Raw genomic sequence first — 23,891 nt, 5'->3', positions numbered from 1 at the left:
TTTCCGTCAATGCACCAGACTGAGAGGCTGAAGTTTAAGTTTATGGTCTGATTTTCAGATTTGAAAGGGTCACTCCATCGATTGTGAAAGCAGATGTATGGAGTGTTCTGTGGCTCAATGGGGACCCGTCTAAAGGCTGAACAAAATGCATCACTTTTTATCCTTCAAAAAAGAAAACTGGCTTTTTAAAATCTGAAAATGTGGAAGTGCAATACTGAAGTGATTAGATTAGAAAGATTAATCCCCAGTTGGTAAACTCATTTATCACCAACAAGTCATACAGACAAAAAGAATAGACACAACAGAAAAGAAACACACGACATTAGACACAACAGAAAGATGCTAAATCAAAAAAACATAATGCTGTTCAATAAAAAAACTAACCTTCTCAGTCGCTCAGTGGAACACCGAGGCATCCTAAATCGCTTACTGAAAGAACTTCGTCGTTCATTAAAAACCCGGTGTAATGAATGGCCTTCCAAAGAAATGATCGTTTTTAGCTTGGCCCTTGTCCTCTTTTGTATGGTGACCTCTAGTGAGTCCGGGGAAAGTGTCCCTTTTAAGCCCTTTTTAATAATACATCAGAAATGTCATGTATGTAGTCATCTATCTGCATTGACTTGGAACACATTGTATATCTAGATTAATATGCCACAGCCAGCAGCAGGTTAGTACAGGTCAGTGAGTAGGATATTGTGTATTTTTAAAGGAGCAGGTATTTCACACCTCTGGGTCTGAAGGAGCCCATCAGTCCCATCTGCCCTCAGCTTCCTGTGTGTCTCTCTGTGCTGTTCGAACTGACAATCTGCTGTCCAACTCCATATGCCTACCTCCAAAATAAATACATATATCAACACCAAACTATCTGATATTTGACTTGTTCATTGTGTGATTCCAAACCACTCACTTTGTGACACTTTGTTAGAAACCACTACTAAACAAGTGAAGAATCTCAATCAAACTTTCCAGTTTGATTGAGATGCTCGCTGGTTGCTAAATCCAAGCCTCAGCAGAAAATGCTGGTTTACTGTGTCACACATTGACATACTCTGGCAAAGTTGTATGAACCACCCTGGAACGTGCTCTGGGCTTGAAACCAGCCACCGGTGCCAGACCCACATAGCCAATCTTTGGTGTGTGCCACGTGGACCATTCCAAGATCCTCAACCCAAATCTGCCACTGAGCTACGAGAGCAAGGTTTTCACTTTCCCATATAGCACATTTCTTTCCTGGCTTCACCACCATTTACTTAACCCCTTCACTCCCTTGTTTCTGCACTGTGAGACAAATGGTCTAGTGCTAACCCGCACACAAGTGTTCTCTCTTGATTATAAGATTCTGCAAACTAAATGATACATTATCACAAAGACCTCGGCTGAGGTAGTACCATTCCCCACCTTTTACTTGGTTATTAAGAGTACTTGAGGAACTGGAGGTGTAGTGGGTGGAGGCCAACTTTATTTTAAGCTAAAAGAAAAGGTGGAGGCTTTTCTAAGATATTGACTGTTCATATTCCCTCATCTGAGCTATACAATGGGCTCTACAAATAAACTGAATTGAATTGAATCTATTGATTCATGTTAATGTTCAAGATGAAGTTTCCCTTGTGTGTTTTACCCGGATACATCTCTGCTCTCCACTCCATTCTGCCATATTGCATTAAGGTTCTTCCACCACCCATTACAGATATGGGCAAATATGGAAAGAAGATATGAGTGACATAAATATTTAAATGATATAGTTCATTTAACGTTTTATGTCACACATATTTACTTTGACTTGGACATTCTTCATTTGATTGAACTATTTGTAAGTTTTCACCTCCATAAAATAGAACATTTTACAATAATGGAGAATTTTCACTGCACATGTATGTTTGCTTAACTACACAGTTTGTGCCAACAGTAGAAACATCAACAGGTTATGTTTTCACAAACATGAAGCGCTGAGATCTGTAACAGTCATGTCAGAAAGTTGAACAAATGAGAGCTAACATTTGATATTTTTGGAATCAGACTTATTTTCTTTCTTATTGTCAGCAAATTCTATTAAAGACCAAACATTTATTAATTCTACTAACAAGTATTGAATGCCTATTGTAAGCCTGATCTTATTCTACTGTGCCAAAGTTTCATCGTTGTCTAAAAACTATTAAAAACGCATCAATCAGCCTCAGTTGTAATGGGTGACATGTTTCGTCATTAGCGTTATGAATGTGGTACTGTAGTTTATGTTTAGACCACACAAAATACCGCCCTGCTGCCTCAAATACTTTCTAGAGCACCAAACGTGGATCAATCCACCACCGAAAATAGTTCCAAACAAATGTAGGCCTTTAATTTTCCTCTGTTTGAGTAACATTTTCTAAACACAACGGAGACCAGCTGTTTAACAAGATTATTAAACTTTTTACATTTAAAAAATAGAAACTAAAAGGTTTACATTATCGTTAGTTAAAATGTTGTTTGATCTCAGAGCCAAATACAAAATAGTGAGGTCAAAAAGAAGTGTGAGCCTGCGTCACCAACCCTGGATTTGGTCTTTCTATGGTAATTGTTGACAAAACAAATACAAGTTAATCTTATCAGTAAACATTTATCGAGCTCGTATTTCATGCTGTTCATGTTGGTTGAACAGCATCATTTCAATATGACGGTATTATGTTGGGATAACCTTCAGTCCACGTGTATATAATCAACAAAATGGTATACAAGAGATTTATTTATGAAACGGAACAATCTTACACGAATGCTTGTAGAAAATGTAAATCCAACAACACGCGTATACAAATTTGTACATTGTGTGCATTGCAAACCCTCAAGAAAATGAACAAGATGGAAACCAAACATGGAAGAACACGGCGGCGATACAGACCAACGACATAAGGTGTGCAGGAATACGTCCTCCATCCACTCTGCAGCCACACTTGGTTTTCAGACAGTCATCTGATTCCATTGTTACCAACACTGTTAAGTTTCACAACAACCAGAAGTGATACCTGTGGCTAACATATGAATGAAAAAAGTAATTTGTATAAAATATCTTTTATAGTATTTGATCTTCACGACTCCATCACAAACAATGACTGCCTGCTACACCTCAGACTCTCTGCTGTGGATGTAGCATGTGCTTGATACACAACATTAGATCTACTAGGAATCAGCCACTTAAACTGCAATTAAATGTATTTAACTACCTGTAGTTACCTTGTGTTAACATCTTGATAGATAAAAATGTTTTTGTTGATGTATTACAGATAAAAAGTGTTTTAATATCATGTAAGGAAAGCGTGTTTGCTCCAGGGACAGGAGCCCAATTTGCAGCCATTTTTTGTGACGGAACATTCATAAGCTCCTCAAAATATCGCACTGAACATTTTTCCACGTGTACTAAAGTTATATCTCACTTTGAGGACAGCGAGGCCCTGTCAGGACAGCAAAGAAAACAAACAGTGGCTTTTTGTAACATACACATACTACCAGAACTAACTTCCTCTGGCTGCTACTATCACACACACACACACACGTGCTCTATTGGTGTGTGTGATTGAAAGCAGCTGATGTTTATCCTCTCCAAAGCTTTACGCTACAGTTTGTGTAATATTTAAAAGTTAAGGATATGCATGTCAACATAAAAAATCTTGCATTACTATTATGTGTTTATCTTGATGTTTGTGATATACAATTATGCGCTTTGTCAGTGTAAACAAATAAATAATTATGTACAAACTCGAGCAAAAGATGCAAACAAACAAAACAAGCAGAGCATAAATAATTTACAAAAAGGAATTATAATACAGACTTAGTATAAACATCTTTGGCATTTACTCAAATGGCTTATTAAACTTGTTCTCCATTAAAAAAAACACACATTCAGGATGAAAATGATGAGGAGAAATAGCAATGAACTTGACAGCTAAATGATTATGCGTCGGTTACAGTTTATGATTATCAGACACTGGATGTAAAGCCACGAATGAGCATCTCAATCCCAAATCCTGAATTATTAAAGATAAAAAATGTCCGGTAGGAAAGTATACAGCATGTAAGTGGTTGTACAATAAATCCTTTAAAAATGTAGGTACACAAGGTATAATTAGGTAATCTGCTTTAAAAAAACAACATAAAAACTCATTTTTGTTTTCATTACCACCTCGACAAATGTATAAGTCAACAGGAAAACTGAAATCGGCCACGGCTTCCTTTCCATCGGATGGATCAAGGCAAAGCGTGGAGAAGAATGGAAATCCTCATTTACTTTGAAATGGATCGACGACGTGACGTTTGCAGATTCTTGTCTTTTGCCCTGTGATGTTTCTTTTCAATCAGACTTGATTTAGTTATCTGTGGACAAATTGAAAAGAGCTTAAATTACAACCACACTTGTAATCAGAACAAGGACACTCGACGAGATCAAAGTGCCAAAGTGCAGCAACAACACTGTGTGCGTCAGAAACAAGCGTGTCGTCAGAGTCGGTGGCTGTGATTGTGAGAAGGCTGCAGGCTTCAGACTGTTTAGCACTCAACAGGAGATCACAAGTCCTTGGACCAACACAAGGTCTCACAATGCATCCGGGGCATTGCAACAGGCAAGCTGACGAGCAGAGACACAGCATGACAATCGGTTTAGCTTCCAACAACACAGAACACACAACACTCTCATCGTTACCTGATGAACACAGTTGGAAACTCCGGCTTATCTGAGGTTTGAAAAAGATGTTGAAGGTTTAAAAGACTTTGCCCACAGAATTCAAAGACGGAGAAAGTTTGTTTTACTCTTGCTGAAATGTGTTCTGTATACACATCGACATATGTGGAGTATATACATTCCCACATTACAGAAACATCAATCCCAATCCTAAACGTCTGTATCTCAATTGCTTACATTTATGTGTAATGGCACAATTTCAAACACTTGGCAATATTTGTATTTAAAGAGTTACGCAACTGGAAATGTTTGTATGTATGTCTGGGTTTATTAGTAAGATAGTTAACCTCTGCCGCAGTGACGAAGAGACTTGACCTCGCTTCCCAACTCCATCAAATAGTGTATCATGTCATGTCATCTATAATTTACTCATACAGCATCTCAAACTCTACGGAATTAATTGAGTCGTGAACAGAGGACAAAGGGCGCATGTGGATATTACAGTGTGAATCCTTCCATGCTATTAATTATGAATAATATTGATCTGACCGTTGAAACAAAAGAATTCAGTCATGGATTTGGTTGCAGTATCCTACAGTTCCATATAAAAAAAATAATTCTACATTAATTTCAACATATTCCAAACAAGAACTTTGCATGAACTATTTTCCCGTCACACTTTTGGAATAAGGTATCAGTCATGTCTTCACTGTCCCTTGTGGTGGTCAAAGTTTCTGTTTTCTAAATGTCAAATCATGCATGCACACACTTAAACACACGTCATTATTTCTATAACGACACAGACACATTTAATGTTAGAACTTAGAAGTAATCAAAGTGTGTGTACTAACCTCTGCATTCATACTTGAGGTCGGAGAAGAACACCAGCTCTTGCGAGAAGACAAACAAGCCTAACCTTCCTCCGGCAAACGTCTTGTCATAAACGGGTCCCGAGTCGGCCATGATTTGTTTACCTTCATAGACCACAACCCTGAAAAGTCCAGGACAGACATAAACTTCTTAGTGTGTTGAGACTAAGATGCTTATTGCTGACGTACAGTTTCCTAATCTGTCACTACACCAACTACAAAACAACTGCAGGAGACAAATATGAGTGTTTTTTTATAAAATAACCAAAATAATGTAGCTCTTTGGAGTACTGCAATCAAAGTGTCCTGTCATTGAAACAGAAAAACAACAGGTGTTTCTGTAAGGCAAGCATCCTTTATTACCTTATAAAACCAGTCTTCGGCCTGTGGATGAGATGCCACCTGTATGCTGTGTAATCCTTCCAACCAATGTTTTTGGGGTCATGCCACAGAGTTCGCACCTATGTGAAATAGTTAGCAACACTTAATACTGCTTCAGTCTTTAAAACAGAGCAAGTAGCATTTCAATTGCCGCCCACCTGTCCATGAGTGTTGCCCGTGTGCCACAAGGCATTCCTGAGGTTTTCTCCAGTGCCCGTAATCGAGTTGACGACTTTGAGGGAAACGCCAGAGATGCCGAAGGCCTTGGAGGGCTTGTCCTCCCAGTAAGTCTGTGTGATCTGCTTCCACATCACGACATAAAAGCGCCCACTCGACTGGTAGCCGAACACAAAGCCTGCATAGTCATCATCTCTGTCCGTGTTCACGTACATCGTCCCACTGAAGTCCACAGCGTTGAACTCATCAAAACCTGTGATGTTGTGACACAAAGGTGATGCTGAATCTCAGGGCTCTGTGCAATGAAATGGAGTTTCACATCTTTCAAATGAAGTTGAAACAGTTGTTCGAGAGTCAACTAACAACTTGTGTTACTCACCTACTGCAATGCCTGGGTCAGAATTGGCAGTCTGAACCAGCTCTTTGCCCTGGTGTCGGACCACCCAGTTGGGATCAATTTGAGTGGTGCCCTTTGGATCCAAGTGGACCATCTGGAACTTCCTGAAGTCTGTTACACTGATGCCATTGTTCTCCGGACACACATCAAGAATATCTGGGATACTGTCATTGTCAAAGTCATCTTTGCAGGCATCCCCTCTTCCATCGCCTGGGAAAAAATGAAATAAAATACATTGGTTTGATCTTATTTAAATCAGATCATTTTCTAAAGTGAGTACTGAGGAGCTCTTCCAAGATGATATACAAAATGAATGGTAAAAATAAAAGTTCCTCCCAGGAAATTGACTCTACAATACTTGCCAAGTCTACTAAGGCAAAACAGACATATGTTCATGCTATGACAACTTCCACTGATACTTGTAACCATCTGAAGTCTATTAAAGGTCGACTGCAGGCCAGGAGTTCACAGTGGAACGGACGCCGGTGGCTAAGGATGGCCACTGCGTGGAAGTGGCTCGCTGCTTTATTATCAGCATCTTTGTTATTGCACAAGAGGCTAAAATGATCCCATCAAAACATTACTGTCTGACGAGCTGTGAAAGCATCAATGTCCATGGCCTCCCTCCTTGATGGCCTGTTTCCAGTTGCAGACAGCTGTAGAGGTAACCCTTCTTAAATTGAGAACTGTGGATTAATCAAGAGCAAAGCCTAACGGTAATAAAAAGTTCACAGCCGAGCGTGTGCCCTCCTGGGCGGCTAACTGAAGTCTTGCAGGATGACATCACTTGTGCCAACTCAGCCGTTGACTTTTTCCACAGCCACCATATTTCACACCTGCTGCAGTAGAGCTAATTGCTGACTGTGAAAACATGTGGGAGACAGTAAACTGAAGCTAGAAGTGCCGTTTCCAAGGTGAAGTGTGAACTCTTAATCTCAGATTCTAAAGCGACACACACAAGAAGTTATTTTCGTGTTCAGAAGAAATGGGAAATCTGACCACCTACAATTCCATGACAACTGGGTAACCCAATCTGCTGAGGAACCTCATGATGGTCAAAAGCTCCAACGTTTACTGAGTGGACCTTGTAGTGAGATTATTTTGTTCATAAACGTTCACTCTCAATATGTCATACTGTATCTAAAATGTTGTTTTTGTGTATTTTATGTTTTGACCAAAGACCAAAACAACTACATATTATACATTCATAACATAGTAAATCATGTGTTGGTTATCGAGAAACATTTCATTAGAAATTGGCAATAAAAAGGTTATAACTGTATCTAACACCATCTAGTTCACCAGTCTTAAAGCACACCGCACAAAGGTACTAGTGCAACTCTGAAACTTTGGTCTAAGAATTTTCAGCTTCCTTTGAAAGTAAATGTAAACACAAGTTATTTGTAGTTGGGTACATTTCAGTACCCTTTGGACTGCCATTTCTGCATTACTGCAATAAACTAAGTATACCGCTGGACAAATATGCAAAACATAACCAGCTGGATTTACACATGGATCAAAAGTACCTGGCACGCACCAGACCCTGCAACCTTTTAACCTTTTGAATGTTCCATTCTCACCGTCAGAGTCAATCTGGTCTGCATTGGGTGTCAGCCTGCAGTTGTCCTTATCATCAGGGATACCATCATCATCATCATCGTAGTCACATGCGTCTCCTTTGCCATCCTTGTCATGGTCGACCTGGTTGGCGTTGGCCACATAGGGACAGTTGTCCAGGTTGTTCTGATTGCCGTCTTCATCAATGTCCTGGTTATTGTCACACTGATCTCCAACCAGGTCATTGTCTCCGTCGGTCTGTTGGATAAATACAGACAGGGCTTAACACTTCCTGTACCAGCACCATGTACTAGAATATGTCATGAAATGCATTGTGATTTGGCACCTGGTCAGGGTTGTGCAACAATGGACAGTTGTCACAATGGTCACCGACTCCATCCATGTCAGTGTCCTTCTGATCACTGTTGTACACATAGGGGCAGTTGTCGCTCTCATTCATAATGTCTGGGGAAAAAGGCCAGATAATTACATTTTCTTGAGAATGTTATGTTCAATACAACAGTTAGCTATCCTCGATGGACAGATTAAAGTCATGCATCGGTTCAGGCGTAGCTATTTTACCATCTCCGTCAATGTCCACTGCGCAGGCGTCCCCTTCTCCGTTGTGGTCGGTGTCTATTTGAGCAGGGTTGTGTTCATAGGGACAGTTGTCACAGCGGTCGCCAACTTCATCCTTGTCAAAGTCAAACTGCCGCGGATTGTAAAGGAGGGGACAGTTGTCCTGTGACAGAAAGGGCATAGTTGTTAGGGAATTCTTCGAGTATCATCAATCTGAACATAGAATTGCATGGGGTAAAAACTCCCGTACCCTCTCATCTTGAATCCCATCGTTGTCATCATCCTTGTCACAAGCGTCTCCTTGGCCGTCCCTGTCAAAGTCTTCTTGTCCAGAGTTGGGAAGGCTTGGGCAATTATCCTGGAATGGTAGTGGGACATTTTTACAGACACAATAGTAACTGTAGGCACTAGTTTATTATCTTGTGGATCAGCATCGGGTGACAGACTTTAACTAAATACCTTCTTGCAGTGATATGTGGCGTTGGCACCACACACAAGGTTCTTATTGGGCCAACCGTCCAAGTCAGAGTCTTCTCCACAAATGAAGCCGTCTCCTGCGTAACCCGTCTTGCAGTCACACTTGTACATCGGGTCACTGAAGTGGCTGATGTAGATACATTCGGCATATTTGTGACAATTGTGGGTCTTGTCCTTGCATGGGTTCTCTGGCTCGCACACCTAATGAAAAAACAGGGCAGGTGGAACTGTATTAGGAGATATTTTCACTAACCACATCCAACATCAAGGGTCCTGGATGTGATCTGCCAGAAAAAGAAAACAAAGATGTCCCTCTATGCCCTTTTTTATATGCTTCTTTTGTTGTTGTCTGCTTCTGATGACATATTACACTTATGGACACAGTTGTTTTTATGAAATCTCACTTAATGCATCATACATCCCACATCAACCTACTGTTTCCTCTTTTGCAGCACTAGGTATTCACAGCTGCCACTCATTACCAGAGGATGAACATAACGGCAGTTTGGATGCCAGTCCATGAGCTCATAGAGGAGAGTGTGACAGTAAGAACAGGCCTTTGATCAAAACTGTGAAATGGAGCCCTTTTATTGCCAGCGATGAGACACTTTCCTTTTTCCCAAATCAATTTGTGATATTGGGGCATCATGTCAAAGACAAGCAGCTGCAGAGGCCAAAGAGAAAATGGTCGACGGCGGATGTGATGGAAGGGCCGGTCAGAGTGGCATGGCAAGTTTTTCAGTTTTCCAGGGAGTCTGTGAATCCGATGATCTCAAGGGAGCAGAACAATGTGTACTAATCAAATAACTAATGTGACATAAATGACATGTTGAATTACCTGTGACACAGCTACAATTGAGCAGTTATGGCAGGAGTGGATATACTGAGCTTTTTTAAAGATATCGAGGGTACAGCCAGATATATATAATAATAAAAAGCTCCACTTCTCTCCGTTTGAAGAGAAGCCTCTGATCTTACAGTGAATGGAACAGAGATGTGTAACATATGTCTGTTGTTAAGAGTTGCCCAACTCTCCTCCCTCTACCTCTACTTGCTAATACTGGGTCAAAGTAAGGCACATTCATATAGTATATGGTGGCCTCCCATCCAACACTGTGTAAACACTCTGACAGCATGATTACAGCTTAGATATCACCGAAGCTGCTGCTTCCATCATTCATCATTTTGGATCAATCCATTACAACTGTTTTTAAAAACCTAGCAGGACGCTAAATTCCCATATGCTATCCTTTTCTTTATTGCTTTTTGGTTCTCACTTAAAAAGTACCCCTGTTTGAGTGGCATCCAACCAATAGTCTGTTATTGGCAATGAGAGTTACAGGCACTCACCTGTTTGTTCTTCTTAGCAGCCTTCACACCCATACCGAAAGGCTGGGTGCCCTTGTAACGCTTGGGACAGGGCCGGCAGTGGAAACCTGGATCGGTGTTGATGCAGCGCTGCATTCCACTCACTTTGTAGCAGACATCAGACACCATGTCACACTGGACGAGGGAATGAAAAGTATCGGCAACATGCAGACAAATAATGACATGAATGAGGTCTTAAAAACATGTCTGGTTATGCCCCTAAGAAAAACGTTCACCTCATTGATGTCTTCACAGTGGGTACCGTTTCCACGGACACCAGCAGGGCATGGGCCACACTCCCAGGAACCATCTGGAGAGCTGTTGCAATCCACTCCCCCAAAGCATGGGTTGGACAGACATCCATCTGCAAGGCATTTAGATGACAAGTAGGTTTCAAACAAGGGAAATTGATTTAAACATTACTGAATATATCTGGATGTTGCCTCTCCAAATGATTCCACTTCAATCTGTATCGGTATTTATCTGAACTTGATGTTTAAAGATAAAATATTTAACAAAAACAGTTTTTTCTTTCTTTTGCGTGTTATGATTTGCTTTTAGCGCAAAGAACCGCTGAAGATGATGGAAAGATCTTATTTTTTGACATCACCATTTTTCATAATCATTTAATTATTCAGAACTGTTATCAACATGTGTATTCAAGCATGTTCATGCATGAGATTGTATAGTATATCAGGTTTGATCTGTGCTCTATTCGTGCATGTGTTATTGTGATGCTGGCAAGTTAATTGTGTGATGCAGCGGCTTACAGCCCAACAATTATCTTATCTTAAACTACATTAAAAGTTAAATTTTTTAACATATTTAATTGCAATCTATCTATTTGAGTTTGGACCAAACTTGTGGATGAACCAACTGAGCAACCGGCACTGCATGGATAAAAACACAATGTCGAGTGATTGCCGCTCACCTCTAGGACAGACTTTATTATTACAGCTGTCACGGTCGTTGGCCTCGCCGATGCAACTCTTGCCACCGTACTGAGGTTGAGGGCTGTTGCATTCCCGCGCTCGACTTTTGATTCCCCCTCCACATGTTGCTGAACAGGTTGCCCATGGAGACCAAGGACCCCAACCGCCATCAACTAAAAAAATACATAGATAGATTTAGAACTTTTTGACAAAAAGCATTTAATTGCACAACTATTTCGACACTTTGTTTCGAACATTTAAAGTCTGAAATCTGAAAAGAAGCCAGAGTCAGAAGCCAGAAACGTAATACTACAAGTGAAAACATACTGAGTTGATTTGAGTCAACATTTCCTCAAAGACAGACAGGAGGCCAGTCCAAAACACATGGGGAATGTTGCCTTAGGTCTGGTTATTCCACACGGGTGCTGCTGTAATGGAGATTATTTGAGTGTTCCCCTCACAGGGTACTCACTGGGACAGGGTTTGGCAGTGCAGCGCTTAGTTTCTCTCCCATTTCCCTCGCAGTCTTTACCCCCCAGCTGTGGCACAGGAGCATTGCAGTGTCGTATCCTTGTGATCTGTCCTTTTCCACAGGTCACTGAGCAGGAGGACCACGGCGACCACAAACTCCAACCTCCGTTCTGACGAACTGGGAATCAAACATGTCAGGCCAAAAACACATGTCACGTATTATCCTCTAGATTTCTTTTCACCCAGTCAAATAGTTACAGACATGTATAATTTGCTCAAGCAAAGAAAGATGGCGACCACATTTCCTACAAGTAAACATTTTGTGATGCTGGCGACGATGGCTCACTTTCAAAGATGTTCTAAGATGCTTGCGCCAGTATTTATGTCATTGTGGGTAAACTATCCTCCAGTGGTTGGACCGATGCAGTCACTCACACAAATGCAGTGTAATATTAGCTGCAAGCAATAACAACTGCTTATCCCACAATTGATCAAACAACCAATTCATCAGTTTCTGCATCCACCTCATATCTAATGATCAAATTCCTTTATATTTTTATATTTTTGCATGGCAGCAGGTGGTGAGTCATTGTAATGTGGAACACCCTCTCCATTTGTAATTCAATATGACTGGGCACACCCTGCAACCAGACCATGCTATACTGCTTTTCCCTGGGATTCAGCCTCACTCAGATGGATCCATTCTCAACAGATTCATGGAGGCATGAACTCTGTCTTTTGCACTTTGGGATATCTCATATTTAACTCAGTTTTTCCACAGCACCATAATGTACCTCCCTCCCATAGGTCATAGTGCTATTTGTTTTATATGATTGTGTATTTGAAGCAATGACAGATGCATTGTTGATCCAGTGAAAAGCACTGCACTCGAGGGGTTACTACTAAATAACATTCATTTAAATGAACAATCCTCACCACGGCTGTCACATTTGCCCAGGCTGCACTTGCGAGTCTGGATGGAAGGGCCGGTGCAGGGGTTGCTAGTTGCATCACATGATCGACCCCTCTGTTGAGTTCCTGTCCCGCAGGTGACAGTGCACTCTGTCCATTCTGACCAGGGGGACCAGCCATCCTCACTGTCTAAAGCTGAAAGAAGTAAAAGCATAAAGATAACATGTTATTCCTTATTTATCCTCATGTTAACACAGAGTAATGCACATGCAAATAATCCCTGCACTGTTTTTATCCTTAATGTAAGCCTGTTTATCACATTACCTCATTTTAAAAAGCCACAGTAGCCACTCTGAATGTCATATTTTGACCAATAGCGATGTGGGTCGCTGACAAAGACAAACTGTCTACAATAGTCCTATGGTATCAAATCTAACATGAGACGAATATTGGTTTTATAGTATATTTAACCATTCATTTAAAATAGCATACATACATAAAACTATGTGTTATAAATTGTGTTTATTGGCTGGGTGCATTAGATAATTGGAGGTTCAACTACTTACGTATACACACGGGGCAGCAATCGCCGTCGATAAATGACGGGATGGCACAGGCCACTGGAGGGCATGTAATTTGGTGACAAACAATCTTGGACTCCTGTCATCAATGAATATTAGACATGTATCAGGGTCATTGATATCCACATTAAATATGTCTATATCTCCATGTGATTGGCAATACCTGGCAGGTACATTTGGTGCAGCTGTCTACAACCCAGTCTTCCTTATCGTCAAACAGGCGGCCATCCTGCCAGCACATGTTTTTCTCTTTAGTGTTCTTCATCCTCCCAAGGGCCTCCTTCATGAGTGTGTTCTCCTCTGTCTTAAAATTCAAAAACAGACAGATTTACAGTCAGAAAGGATATCAGTCATAAGTGATCAGGTCACACTCATGATAAAGGAACACTGCATTTCATGAAACATGTGAAGCTATACACCTGCTGACAAGCTGGTTCTAGTCGGAGAGCACGTGTGAGATTACTTTCTCCGGGTGGAAAGAGGAAGAAGTACTGTTTCTCACTTATGGAAATCGCAAATAAATCTCTCTGAGAAACACAACCCCCACTATAAGTATTATAATATTGAAGGGCCAAATATTTCCATGAGGTTTCCGTGGACCTATCGGGCCCTCTTCAGTTCAGTGATCATTATGAGATCTTTCTTTCAGATTGCCTCATGAGAGAAAAGAGTCTCAGAGAAAACTTCATGGACCTAAAAGTATATCTACACAAAACAACTACTATATGGTATTAACGGTAATATGTACATTTTAAAATGTGATTCTCATGACTTCAAATGGTTAACTACATCTCTTCTTATGGATAATATTTCCAAGCAAATAGCCCATTGAAAAAGGCGGCTTAGTTATTATGCAGATTGTAAACTCCAACCCAATTGGAGTCCAGGGGAACTCTGGCTGGACTCCTGAATATTTAGGAGCTGTCAGAATACTGCTGACGGTCCGTGTGTATGTGTGTGTGTACATCCTTCCATTGGAAAAGGGAGGCAGCCGCGTGCAGCACTCGAATCTAAGACACCACTCGGTCTGGAAGAGCCTCAGGGACCCTTCTCATCCCAGACGGGATTTTTCTTTCCCAAGGTTCATGCCCAGACTCATATTGCTGGGAGGCTCCCAGAGGAAACACATGGGCTGTTCAAACACAGCCAGACATTAGACTGGACCCCATTGCTGCCAGGGGAACACTTCCTATATCCACATGTAACATTCACTACAATGTCATAATATCTGTCTGACTCACGCTTCCACAGATAGCAGGAGTCAAACCGGTTCATCACAGGCGACTCTATAAACAGTCCTGAAGCAACGTAATGTTTGATTTCCAACCAATGTTAGTAACCTAGTAACCTAATTCAAACATTTAACATGCCGGCCGCCACACCGAGGGTTGAATTTCTTCCCTCACACAAAAGAAGATTTTGACAATTCCACAATCATCACTGACAATTGGTCTGAACAGCACATCAACGCAGGCAGTAGCTGGTCTCAAACAAACACACAACTTTACATCTACTACTTACCACTTTTTGCAAGCCATCAATAAGGTTGCTCACGACAACACGCAGGCCTTTGAGCTCCTGGAACATGACGCTGAGTTCCTCGCAGGAGCGCTCACACATATCTGTGGCTGGGTCGTCTGTCTGCTGACCGATAATGTTTGTCGTGATCGAGGGACTCACATCGAAGACTTCTGTGCTCTCGCTCACAATATTGGCATCATCTGGAGGGGCAAAAAAAGATACATCAGGGTGAATGAGCATGCAAGCAAATGCATCATCGACACTGGTGACGGAGAACACTTTTGAGAGATATGATGATTAAAACACAAGGAAACAGAATGATTTCCTGGAGCCGGCAACAAGTTCCCATTTACGCAGTGATTGCAATGTTTATTGTCTACAAAAACAGATGTTCAGTCATTATGTTTGTTTGATTTGACAAATGGAAGTATGAAATGGTGACGTTAAATCTTGCCACCAGAGATGGCAGCCGGTTTATCTGTGGGAGATTGGGAGGAGAAAGTATGGCACAAAACAGGAGGTTCCTAGAGCAGTTAGAAACCGCACCGTTGGCATAAATCTCCGCAACCTTTTAGAGATGTGGATACTTCCAATATTAACTTAACAGACCAGAGTGACCACACATGGATGCACAAGCAGCCTGTGAAGCGTGTGGTCTTGTCCTAACATCACATCTGTAGCACAGGCACTAAAGATACCCTCGTCTAGATGTTAGCACGCTAGAGTCCAAAGTGTGGGGAAATCCCTTGTTCACAGTATTTATTATTCATTCAGCCAGGTCCAGCCCCTAACAAAGTCTCGGGAAGAAACCAGAATACAACTCTGGATGGAAAAACTTGAGAATGACCCACCTCCCACTGACATGGGAATACCCCCCACTGAAAACCTATCCCCTGGCCAAGAAGCATCATGGGCTCAATGGAAAACACTCAACCGCCTTAGAACAAGAACGGGACGATCCAAAGATGCTCTGGTCAGATGGGGCTACAAGACTGGCCCAACCACCCGTGAATGTGGACAAGCAGACCATACAATGGAGCACTGCCTTGTCTGCCCTCTACTACCTAACCCTTGCAGCCCAAAAGACCTTGCAGTATTCAACAAAAATGCAAAGGACTGTGTAAAGAAATGGGAAACTGCCATATAACTATCACGCTTCAGTGAAACGAAAAGAAGAAGAATTATTCATTACTAACACGAGAAACGTTTTCCCTCAGGGAATAATGTGAAAGGGAATGCTATCTTAAACCACATAGTTATATGAAGGGCTAAATGTTGAGTCTTCTTTGCACAATCTGAAAATCTGAAGCAGGAACTCGTGTCTGAGTAAGTAAGAGTCTGCCAGCTGTGACCTTTATACAACACAGATACGCAAAATACAAAACACAGAGCAGGAAAGAGCATCTTTTGTAGGGTGGAGTTTGAATTACACCGTATGCAAATGTGAGTATCTATACTTTACACTTCCTCAGTTTATTTCCCTACTTCGTATCTAAAACTACTAACCTTCCACAATATGATTATAAGCTTATGAATGCGTGATGCCAAAAAACAAACGCAGAGGATATGTGAAAGCCCTGTGGAATGCCTGTCACTCAGCCAAAGCAAAGCACATATCTACAACTGGTCTGGATCATGCTATGTAAATCCATGAAGATTAATAGCAGACTAAAGATACTCTAAATCAAGTCGTTGTCCAAATTGCCCAAGGATGTCCAAGTGATGTGTTTTCTTTCCCTTTTAGTCTGCTGGATTCATTCAAATCTCAGGGGGGCTTCCCACTGTGTGTTCGTGTGAACACACACAAGCTCGTCTGTAAAAGCATTTAAACATTCTTCTCTCCCCGGTAGACATTCCCTTATACTCTCAAAGCAGATAGAAGAGATAATTAAAAAAGAGCAAAAAGCGTGGGTAGTTTTAATCCTGCTGAACACTTTTAATGTCCAACATGACCGTTTTTATGAGTGTGGGTCGTGTAGGTGTGTGTGTGCCTTTCGGTGTTAGAATTGCTACCGGGGAAGAACCTTGACTGGTACCATCCAGCATGCAGAAAGCTCCCAGGCCTTGGTTACATATGTTAAACAAATAAATGCATCTGGAATTTAATACTTTAACATTGGCTTGTGGCAATGGAAATGCTCAGAAAGACCTATGTGACGCACAAAAGAACGCACACCACATAGACAAAACAGATTTGTGTTGTGGCAGTGAACCAAAGACACTGTTTCTAGATCTGGTAACCTTTCATCTTTGATGTAAAGGATAATTATGGACATATTTACTCAGATATCTACATCATTTTAATTGCAGCCACGCTTCGTGTGAGCCCTGCCGAGGATCACAAGATACCAATCCTCATGCGGCCAAAGCTTCAGCTGAGAAAAGCAACCCAATCAGCCAATCCAAGACCAGAGAGATGGTGGTGGACTTCAGGAGGAAGGCGACAGCTCCTACACCTCTGAGTGTCCTGGGAGTGGACGTGGACATGGTGGAGGAGTACAAGTACCTGGGCGTCTCCATCGACAGCCGACTGAACTGGAAGGCCAACATCAACGCTGTGTACAAGAAGGGGATGAGTCGACTCTTTTTCCTGAGAAAGCTTCGATCCTTCAACGTGTGCAGCAAGATGCTGGAGTTATTCTACCAGTCGGTTGTCGCCAGTGTGCTGCACTTTGCCATTGTCTGCTGTGGGAGCAGCATCGTTGCCGGTGACACCAGCCGTCTTAACAAACTGGTTAGGAAGGCTGGCTCCATCATCGGCTGCCAGCTGGAGCACCTGGAACAGGTGGTGGAGAGGAGGACGTTGAAGAAACTTGTGTCCATATTGGACAACCCGGACCACCCTCTCCACCACCTCCTACAGGGACAGAGGAGTACTTTCTCCAGACGTCTCCTCACGCTCCGCTGCCACAAGGACAGATACAGGAGAACATTCCTGCCGACGGCTATGAGGCTCTACAACAGATCACCTCTTGCCAGATCACCCTAACCCTTCTTATATTTTGTGTTTTTTATTTTATTTTATTTTTATTTTTTATTCTTGTGTTGCTGCTACTGGCTCGACAAATTTCCCCTTGGGGATTAATAAAGTATATTTCTATTCTTCTATTCTATTCTATTTTGTGTGTGCTTGTGTGTGCAGCTGGAAGTGGCTCTGCAGTATAGCATTCACTTTCTCTTTTCTTTCCCAAGGTATTATCCAGAACCCACTGCCAATGAAAATAAATGTAAGCATCTGTATCTCCTTTTGTTCAAACACACTGCTCGACTGTAAGCCGCTGCATCGACACTGCTGTTTCCGTAAATGTGAAGTTATGGGGGGGGGACATCCTGCCACATATCAATTCAGCAAGTTTCCTTACCTCCCACAAAATGGGCTAATTTCCACTGAGAATGCTAAACTGTTTGGTCTGGAAAGTTGCTGTGGTTGATACTTAACAATGCACAGTTACCATGCTTTGGAGGATTGCATGTGAAAGAGTTTCCTAATCACATCTGCAAGGTATTGGAACTTGAACAGTTAGCAAATATAATTATTTTGACTCATTGTTTGGCTTGTGAGAATCACACAAAAAATGGTTCCTACTACTTGACTATGACAGTAACCTTTAGGGGAAAGCTTGTTACTCAAGATAACCAGACAAAACCCCACGCCCTACCTTGTTTAGGGACCTCGCAGTCTCTGCTCAGCAGGATGTCTTCCACTGTGGTGTCGAAGATGAAACGCACATTCTGCAGAAGGCCCTGGTCGGTAAGAAAATATGTGTCTATTACATACTTTGGCATATATCATAACATACATCCTTTGTATATACCCACTTACTCCTATTCAAGGATACATTAGGACCCAGATACTTTCACTCTTGACCTTGTCACACTCAATTTTAAACACACGAGGCAATTTAGAGTCTAAATGTGTCCTCTCCACAAAGGAAGACCGAGGAAACACTGAGCCGCTCTGCCAAACTTTAAAAAGGGAGTATGCTCTTCTCTCATTCTGGAAACTCTTGTTTAAAATGAGCTTTTGTAGTTGAGTTAAGACCACAGTTTCTTGTAAATGTTTCGAGGTGCCATAATGTTGTAGGGCCTTAAAACTCGCAAATATCACACAAGGACTGAAGGGGAAAGACTTAAGTTTCCAGATCCTGGTAAATCCTTGTCCAATCCATAATCCATAGTCTCGGTCTTACCCTGAAGTGGTTCTCCCGAATGGATCCCTTTGCAACATACATGCGGCTTCCCTCAGCCTTCAGGTGCTCGTAGAAAGGCTCATCCAGGATGAAGCTGTCTATCAGGCTGCAGCCCACAAACAGATTTGCATTTTCCCCATGAACATGAAGTGTGATATTCTTCCACTGGGAGTCGGACAGATCCACATCCTCAAAGGAAACCACATTTTGAGAGCCGTCCACCCAGTATACCAGGTCCAGAGTGTTGGCCCGTCCATTGGACACAATCTCAAACTGCCGCTGGCCATCAGGGCCCTCCAAACCAATCAGGGTGCCCCGTGAGGTGCGGTCTTGGCGCATGCTGGCCACAAACACAAAGCCCTCATTGTTTTGAATCTGACGTAGTATTTGTTTTAATATGGGGGGGCTCACTGGGGGCAGGTGGTCAAAACGAATGAAGCGATACGCGGGGGCATCTGAGTTTTGGCCCCTAAACTGTTTGGCCCCCAGGGTCTTGCGAGTGATGTGGGTGATTTCAAACAAGTCAAACGAGGTCTCGTCCTCCTGCTCACCATCTAAAAATCAAACCAGAGGAAGGGCAAATAGACAGTTACTCCAGGGCAGAAGAAGGAGAGCCCATCAGCTCTATTGTTCTTATAATGAAATAGATATTTTTAAAACAAAGAACAAGGGTAAATGTCAAACAATTATAAATATTTAGAAGATGTTAAAACTTTACTGGAATGGATTATTGCACCTGAAGTTAGTGGGGCTTACAGGATTTAGTTGTAATATTAATAATACAAATATAGTCAATACACTTTATTATTATTAATCTATTTGATTATGAGTCAGCATTAGAATCTTTTACAAGTATGTATTCCACTTACCTTGAGGTAATGCGTGGAGGAAATTACAAGATAAGAGCAGCAAGAAGAGACTTCTCCTCAGTATCATTTCTCCTTAAAAAAAACAGGGATGTTTTTCTCATTAGTTTGTATGTACCTCTTGTCTTTTTTCGACATTGATCCATCTCAAATGTATTCATATTTTTTCACTTGATCCACCCTAAAAATAATTCAAATAAGGAAAGAATAGAACCAACAAATCCAGCTACACACGCGCTGCAGCCTCACAGCAGATTCGGTTTTAATGCCATAAGTCGTTTTAATTGCTTTGAAAAGTGTTTTCAGTAATCAAGTAATGAATAATGTAAAGTGCTGAGTTAAACTCCTCTCGTACCTTAAACCTGCAAGCCTTTCTCCACACAGAAAAGTTCATCGGCAAATACGTGATGGTGCCCCGTAACTTACCCGACGAATGCAGTCTTTGTTTTTCAAATCAATCAGATATCCGACAACAAGAACATCTGAAAAAATGAAATCAGAATAAAAAAGCCGCTGATGAAATGAAGGAGAAGCGGTATCTCCTGTACACCTCGTGCGTAAAAAGCGTAAAGTCCACTTTGGTTCACTGCATCCACAACCTGCAGGACGTTATATGCTCAAAAGTGACTGAGGCACCCACGTCCCTCCTCTTATATAGAGAGCCTGTCAATCAAACTATTTTGGGTATGAGCCGTTTGCAGCCGGTTGTTAAGAGACAGAGTTATATAATTATCTTCCGATGGCGTAATTTTCATATCCGTGCTTGCACACAGAGGCTGCTTTTTGTGTGCGTGTGCGTGTATGTGTGGATGGGGGGAGGGAGAGGGGGGGGGGGGGGATTGTCGTCGTCGTGACGTATCCTCTTCTCTCTCTCCCGGTGATGCCCACCATCCCCTCCCGATAAAACCCACCGAGTGTGTTTGGAGCGTTTCACTCTGTGTGTTTGTTTTACACTGGAGGGAAATCGTTTCGACCATAAAGAAACCAAAAATTGTTTTCATAGCTATCTTGAAAAATACAACCAAACAGAAGAGCAACATATACTTTCAGAGATGTGTGATGTAGCCTATTAAAACAGAGCTTTAAAATAGATACTTTGGATGCTTTCACTTGGCTGGAAAGCAGAGCCGTCCGTGCGCCTGAAGCTCGTCTGGTTGTTGCCAAGGCTTCCCTCTGCGGTCGGTGTCAGGGAAAGAAAAGCTGACACAACATCTCATTCTTGGAGCCCTGAAGAGGGATCATCGCTTTGGCAGTGGGTAGGCCTTGTGCACCAATAGGAACGTCTCAGGGATGGTTTACGTCAATTGAATATGTGCATTCCACTTTGAGGAAAAAAGGGGATGAAGAATAGTTTCTTACCAAATGGGGCAATTGTCTATTAACAACATGGATCCTTAAACTGGCAGAAATAAGAAACACTAGTGAACAGTTCGTTCATTACTGATGCTCGCTGATGATAAACGCATTCTGCAGTGACCAGAGAACAGATTAAAACTCTCAGGGGTGGAACAAGTAGAAATGCTTCACAGACTCATTAAATGAGCTGGTGCAGCTGTAATCTCTCAAGATGTGTTTTAATCACATTTCTGAACATTTTCCTTTTAAGTCATTCATAAAAAAAGTTATAATGTGGACTATGGAAGGAAAACATCTTTAATGGCTGTTTTACTATAAAGCTATTATATGCACATTTAGTATTAAAATATTTTTGTATAAATTACCCTGTTGATACAATGAGCATAATTAAATTCTTTAATCACTATCATCATAAAGTCCCCACTAATTCCATTTCTAAAATCTGCATTCACCCACTATTTGACAAACAATAGTTATCTGTAATTAGGCTTTGCCTGAGTTCAGATAAAAGTGCACAGGAGTGTTGTGAAATCGTCATATGTTTTTATCCCTTCAAGTTCAAATATTTATAATTGGGAGGAGAGGAATAAAAGGTAGCAACAAATCCATGTCAGACTTGTTTACACCAAAGTGTGCAGTGAGTCAAGAACACACTGCTCGAACATCCTGCTCAAAGCACAGAAATGTCACAGTCTAGGTTTCCACCACTTTTATGATATTTTTAAAAACGTTCTGGGTTGTTTGAACCACAACACAATCCACTGCACCTGGAATCTTCTTTTAATGCTTCAAACACCAGAGATCTGGATAAGTCAATACGAAATGATGTTGATGCATGTCTGGTTGATAAACAACTATAGTTTCCAGCTCTCTTCTCCAAGCTGTGACTTCACCGTGGAGGTTGATATGTTTTTAACCCAAAACAAATGGGTTCAGTGTGACTCAGGAGCACAATCCAAAAGGAAATCTGGCATCTGAAACGTTTAAAGTACTGAGAACTGGAGAGAGTGACACTTTTCTAAATTCACGTCCTCTGTAAAACAATAGTACAATAGTTCTGGGAATGACAACAATACAGAGGTTGGCCTTTTCAGTTACGATTGACTTAAAATAGCCAATTTAAATTGATCATGGCAAATGTTGAGTAATGTCAATGAAACAAATTTGGCCAGAATGGCTGCCATTGTAAAATATCATAATCTCCCGAAAGGATTGTCTTCTCTGTTTGCACAACAATTACACGGCAATGTGCAGTGTGCATTTCATATCTGGAATGGCTGTTGCATTTTCTTTGGATGTTAATGCTCTCGTTACTCATCTGCTCTTCACTAAGTACCTTAGTATAGTGAGAAATCACAAGTTGCTTTGCTTGTCGTTATGTCACTGGTATCAAATGAATGTCTAAGCTCCAAAGCCTGTGCACTAAACTAACAAGATGAACAATGGTAAACACGATACCTGTTAAACATCAATAGGCATTATAGTGTCGTCATTGTGGCCAAGTTAGCGTGCTTAAGTTTTATTTAGCTCAACGCATTTTGCAGTGAGTCCACACAAAGATGCTCGCTTGGACAATTGTTCAGTGATGTTGCCTAAAAACAAATTTTCATTCGTTTTCTTCAAGAGTTGAAGAGCAATTTTCATTGCCAAAATATTTGAGTGTTTGCTTCGCCAAACACGGGTCACTTAAATGTCAGTCACTGACTTCCTTTGTTTTTGTCTCTTCCCTGAACCTAAACACTTGTGTGCTCCGGCTTATTTTCTTTCCGCAAACTTGAGACGAGATGTGTCTTCCTACCATCACGTGACCTGATGACACATTGTAACTATCAAAGCTGATGTAACCACATCAGGGCAACCATCTATCAAAGAAGCACGTGGGAAACTGAGGCCATCCGTGTGCAGAGGTAGCAACGTTTTTGTCTGTCACATTGCATGACATAGGCACCCAATGTGTGCATTCATTGGCTCCCGTTATTATTTATTTATTATTTAATCGTCAGCCTCAGCTTATGCCTGAATACCACCTGAATGTTTGGCCTAAAATCCTGACAAAGTCCAGTTCTTATTTCAAATGAAGGACATACAGAGTATTCCCTCTCGTGCCGAGATGGAATGTCGCAGGTAGTATTTTACAACTCGGCAGGCTTCATTTTGCAGAACAGAGCTCCGTAAATTGTTCTCGTAGGTTTTGTGAGGCAATTGAGAAGTCGACAGGGGAGCAAGAAAACTGCGGAAAACATTGAAGCTGATCTGTACAAACTGTAAATCACTAAAGTCGCGACGGCGCAGGACTTCCAGTTTGAATTTCTCGCTTCAAAGAAAGTTGGAACTGGTTATTGACACACAATGCTGGCCACCAATCATTATATGGGAAACTAATATGAGAAGGTCACTTTTACTGGATTCTACGGGGATATGGAGAACCAGCATCATCAAAGTGTGCACTGCAACAGTATAACAACGTGCAAAAAAGAGGACTTGTTTCCAGGAAACCACCTGTTTGTTCTCAAATAATCTAATCCAAGTTTTCATATAAAAATGGCTCACACACCTTGGCTGAGAGCAGGCATGACATCAAAGTGAGATAACCAGTGTTTACCTTGTTC

The 23,891-nt window shown here is 41.5% G+C and overlaps 1 protein-coding gene across 4 annotated transcripts; it reads right to left on the bottom strand.

The window, feature by feature from the left end:
- Positions 1–2,704: 2,704 nt before the first annotated feature.
- On the bottom strand, positions 2,705–20,611 carry thbs2a (thrombospondin 2a). 4 transcript variants are annotated; one of them, XM_056435866.1, is made up of 23 exons: positions 20,353–20,611; positions 19,930–20,001; positions 19,061–19,614; positions 18,530–18,614; positions 14,871–15,070; positions 13,513–13,653; positions 13,335–13,428; positions 12,793–12,963; positions 11,858–12,034; positions 11,385–11,558; positions 10,690–10,817; positions 10,436–10,588; positions 9,068–9,286; positions 8,859–8,966; positions 8,612–8,771; positions 8,376–8,494; positions 8,053–8,287; positions 6,455–6,682; positions 6,057–6,328; positions 5,881–5,978; positions 5,500–5,639; positions 4,670–4,700; positions 2,705–4,344 (listed from the first exon to the last, which is right to left on the bottom strand). In XM_056435866.1, exons 2-23 carry the CDS (start codon positions 19,994–19,996, stop codon positions 4,341–4,343), a joined length of 3,558 nt encoding a protein of 1,185 aa, XP_056291841.1. In that variant the 5' UTR covers positions 19,997–20,001; positions 20,353–20,611; the 3' UTR covers positions 2,705–4,340. The 4 variants fall into 4 exon arrangements, with proteins under 4 accessions (XP_056291841.1, XP_056291842.1, XP_056291843.1 ...); XM_056435867.1 differs by having other exon boundaries at positions 19,930–20,611; XM_056435868.1 differs by lacking the exon at positions 4,670–4,700.
- Positions 20,612–23,891: the final 3,280 nt, after the last annotated feature.

This window comes from Pseudoliparis swirei, chromosome 17 (assembly GCF_029220125.1).
Source record: "Pseudoliparis swirei isolate HS2019 ecotype Mariana Trench chromosome 17, NWPU_hadal_v1, whole genome shotgun sequence".
NCBI classification, from domain to species: Eukaryota; Metazoa; Chordata; class Actinopteri; order Perciformes; family Liparidae; genus Pseudoliparis; species Pseudoliparis swirei.
Note: the sequence above shows the minus strand (reverse complement) of the source record. Positions and strands in the feature narration are given on the sequence as shown.